General features: G+C 46.0%; 1 protein-coding gene across 3 annotated transcripts in view; it reads right to left on the reverse strand.

The window, feature by feature from the left end:
• Positions 1–2,500, reverse strand: part of LOC128684751 (discoidin domain-containing receptor 2-like) — a 437,491-nt gene that overhangs the window by 89,383 nt on the left and 345,608 nt on the right. For all 3 annotated transcript variants that reach the window (XM_070104357.1, XM_070104351.1, XM_070104350.1), the window contains exon 7: positions 2,010–2,217. In XM_070104357.1, the coding sequence (XP_069960458.1) occupies positions 2,010–2,217 (208 nt within the window). The remainder of the gene's footprint in view (positions 1–2,009; positions 2,218–2,500) is intronic.

The raw sequence follows: 2,500 nt of genomic DNA on the forward strand, positions 1-2,500 counted from the left end.
ACAAATAGGTGAGTACACACACACACACACACACACACACAGCTGTGACTCGACCTCTGCAACCAGAACTAGGTGAGTACAACTAAGTGAGTACACACACACACACACACACACACACACACACACACACACACACACACACACACACACACACAGGTTCTGAGGACACGTAAGTGACACAACAACGACACACCTGGCTACAATTTCATATAAGTGATGACATTCAAGGTAAATGGACAGAGTCAACAAGACACTCAACCGGTGCCAGTGTTCCACAAGGAAGCATGTTTGGTCCATTGTTAACAGTGGTCCGTGGCCTGGTGGCAAAAGCTCTCGCTTCACACGGTGAGTGTCCGGGTTCGATTCCCGGCGAGGGTTGAAACATTGGGCGTTTCCTTACACCGGTTACTAAGTCAGAATGTCATTTATGTCAGCTAGGCCTGTTTACCTTGTAGATGTACTTGTAGAAATAAAGGTATTATATAATAATAATAATGATGATAATAATAATAATAATAATAATAATTATTATTATTATTATTACTATTATTATTATTGAACATGTACTCCTATGACAGTCTTCAGTCATCCCAGAATCCCATGAATGTGCAGTTGACAGTACATTTACTTATCCAAGAGAGGCAATACCAGCTACTCGAAGTTACATTAGTCACCAGCTTACAGCTATGTCAGTCTGGGGTAAACGATGCTAGGTTACATTTGCTTCTGAAAAATCACAAATGATAATGGACTCTAGGCACCGTGATGTTAATACTAGATAATGAATGGAGATGTGGATATCCTAAGGGTGAAATTTAACTCATAAATGTCTATGAAAAATTCACGTGGTAAATCTTGCAAGCAAGGCAGCCAGGAAGCTAAGACAGTAAAGATTGCAAGATTCTGTACAAGGCACAAGCACGCTCACACCTTGAGTATGCTCCACTTTCATGGACTGCCTACCCCTTGTTTCATCTACGACTTCTGGACAGAATAGAGAACAGAGCAAGATGACTCATCTCTCGCGTAGACCCATCCTGGACAGATCTGTTATTTCAGCAGAGCCTTCAACACCGGAGAGATGTGGGCGGCCTTACTGTTATGTACAAGGCAAATGTTGTTAAGCTACCACACTTGGCTCCACTCTATGGTCAGAGAGAAGACAGTTTCTATACCACAAGACGGGCAGCAAACAACAACTACATTCTGGCTGTAACTTTCTCCAGAACATCACTTCATCTGAGAACATTCATTCTTAGGATGACTCGAGTCTGGCCCACAGATGGCTCCAACTTCATCCTGTTCCCTATTCGTATGTTTCATAATAAAAAGGCTTTCAAATGAGTTGTTGTAGGAAACAGTTGTTAGATTGTAAATAAAGTTGGGAACTCTTAACCTAACCTTGTCAAACCCTGGGTTTAAAAAAGAGGGAGAAAGGGGATTGGGAGAGGGAGAGGGAGAGGGAGAGGTAGGGGAGGAGGGGAGGGAGGGGAGAGGGGAGGGGGAGGGGAGGGGAGGGGAGGGGTGGGAGGGGGGAGGGGAGTGGAGGGGAGAGAGAGGGAGAGAGAGAGAGAAAGAGAGAGAGAGAGAGAGAGAGAGAGAGAGAGAGAGAGAGAGAGAGAGAGAGAGAGAGAGAGAGAGAGAGAGAGAGAGAGAGAGAGAGAGAGAGAGAGAGAGAGAGAGAGAGAGGTATCAGAGCAGCAGACAGGTCAACTCTTGAGGTCGTAAAAAAACAATCAGGTCTGCGCTAATTCACTCTCCGACCTGCTGAACCTTGGGCTTCTGATGACTGACTGAGGTGCTCCTCTATCTCTCTCTCTCTCTCTCTCACTCTCTGTCTAACTACTCCTCCACTCTCCTTCCTTCCTATCCCTCCACTCTCCCTCTTTCCTATCCCTCCACTCTCCCTCCCTCCTTCCTTTCATCCACTCTCCCTGACTCTTTCCCATTCCTCCACTCTCCTTCCCTCCTTCCCATCCCTCCACTCTCCCTTCACTCGCAGTACTCACTCGAGACGAAGAAGACTTCCGAGAGGAGGATCCAGCGAGCCTGGAAGTACAGCTGGACCTTGACGAACTTGGCCACCCGGTGATGCACCTTGATGGTCACGTTGCGGGCGTACTCCGACACCGTGTCCTGCATGTAATTGTACTCCACCGCCCGTGGGCTGAAGTACCTCCCGCCCACGCTGAACAACACCCGCGCCCGCGAGAACACCTGCAACACGTGCGCACACACGGGGGGATGGGGAGATAAAATGTCAGAACAAACATGTATGATAGAACAAGGACAATCAAAATGACGTGGTGGAAACACTAACAACTTATAAACGTGAATAGAACAGGTTATTAACATTAATATAATAATATAATCAATAATGTGAGAAGAGCAAGTTATTGAAGTTATTAACGTTAGTACAACAGGTTATAGAAGTGAATGTAAGAGTCTTTGTAGGCTGGAGAGAGAGAGAGAGAGAGAGAGAGAGAGAGAGAGAGAGAGA

This window comes from Cherax quadricarinatus, chromosome 5 (genome assembly GCF_038502225.1).
Source record: "Cherax quadricarinatus isolate ZL_2023a chromosome 5, ASM3850222v1, whole genome shotgun sequence".
NCBI lineage: Eukaryota > Metazoa > Arthropoda > Malacostraca > Decapoda > Parastacidae > Cherax > Cherax quadricarinatus.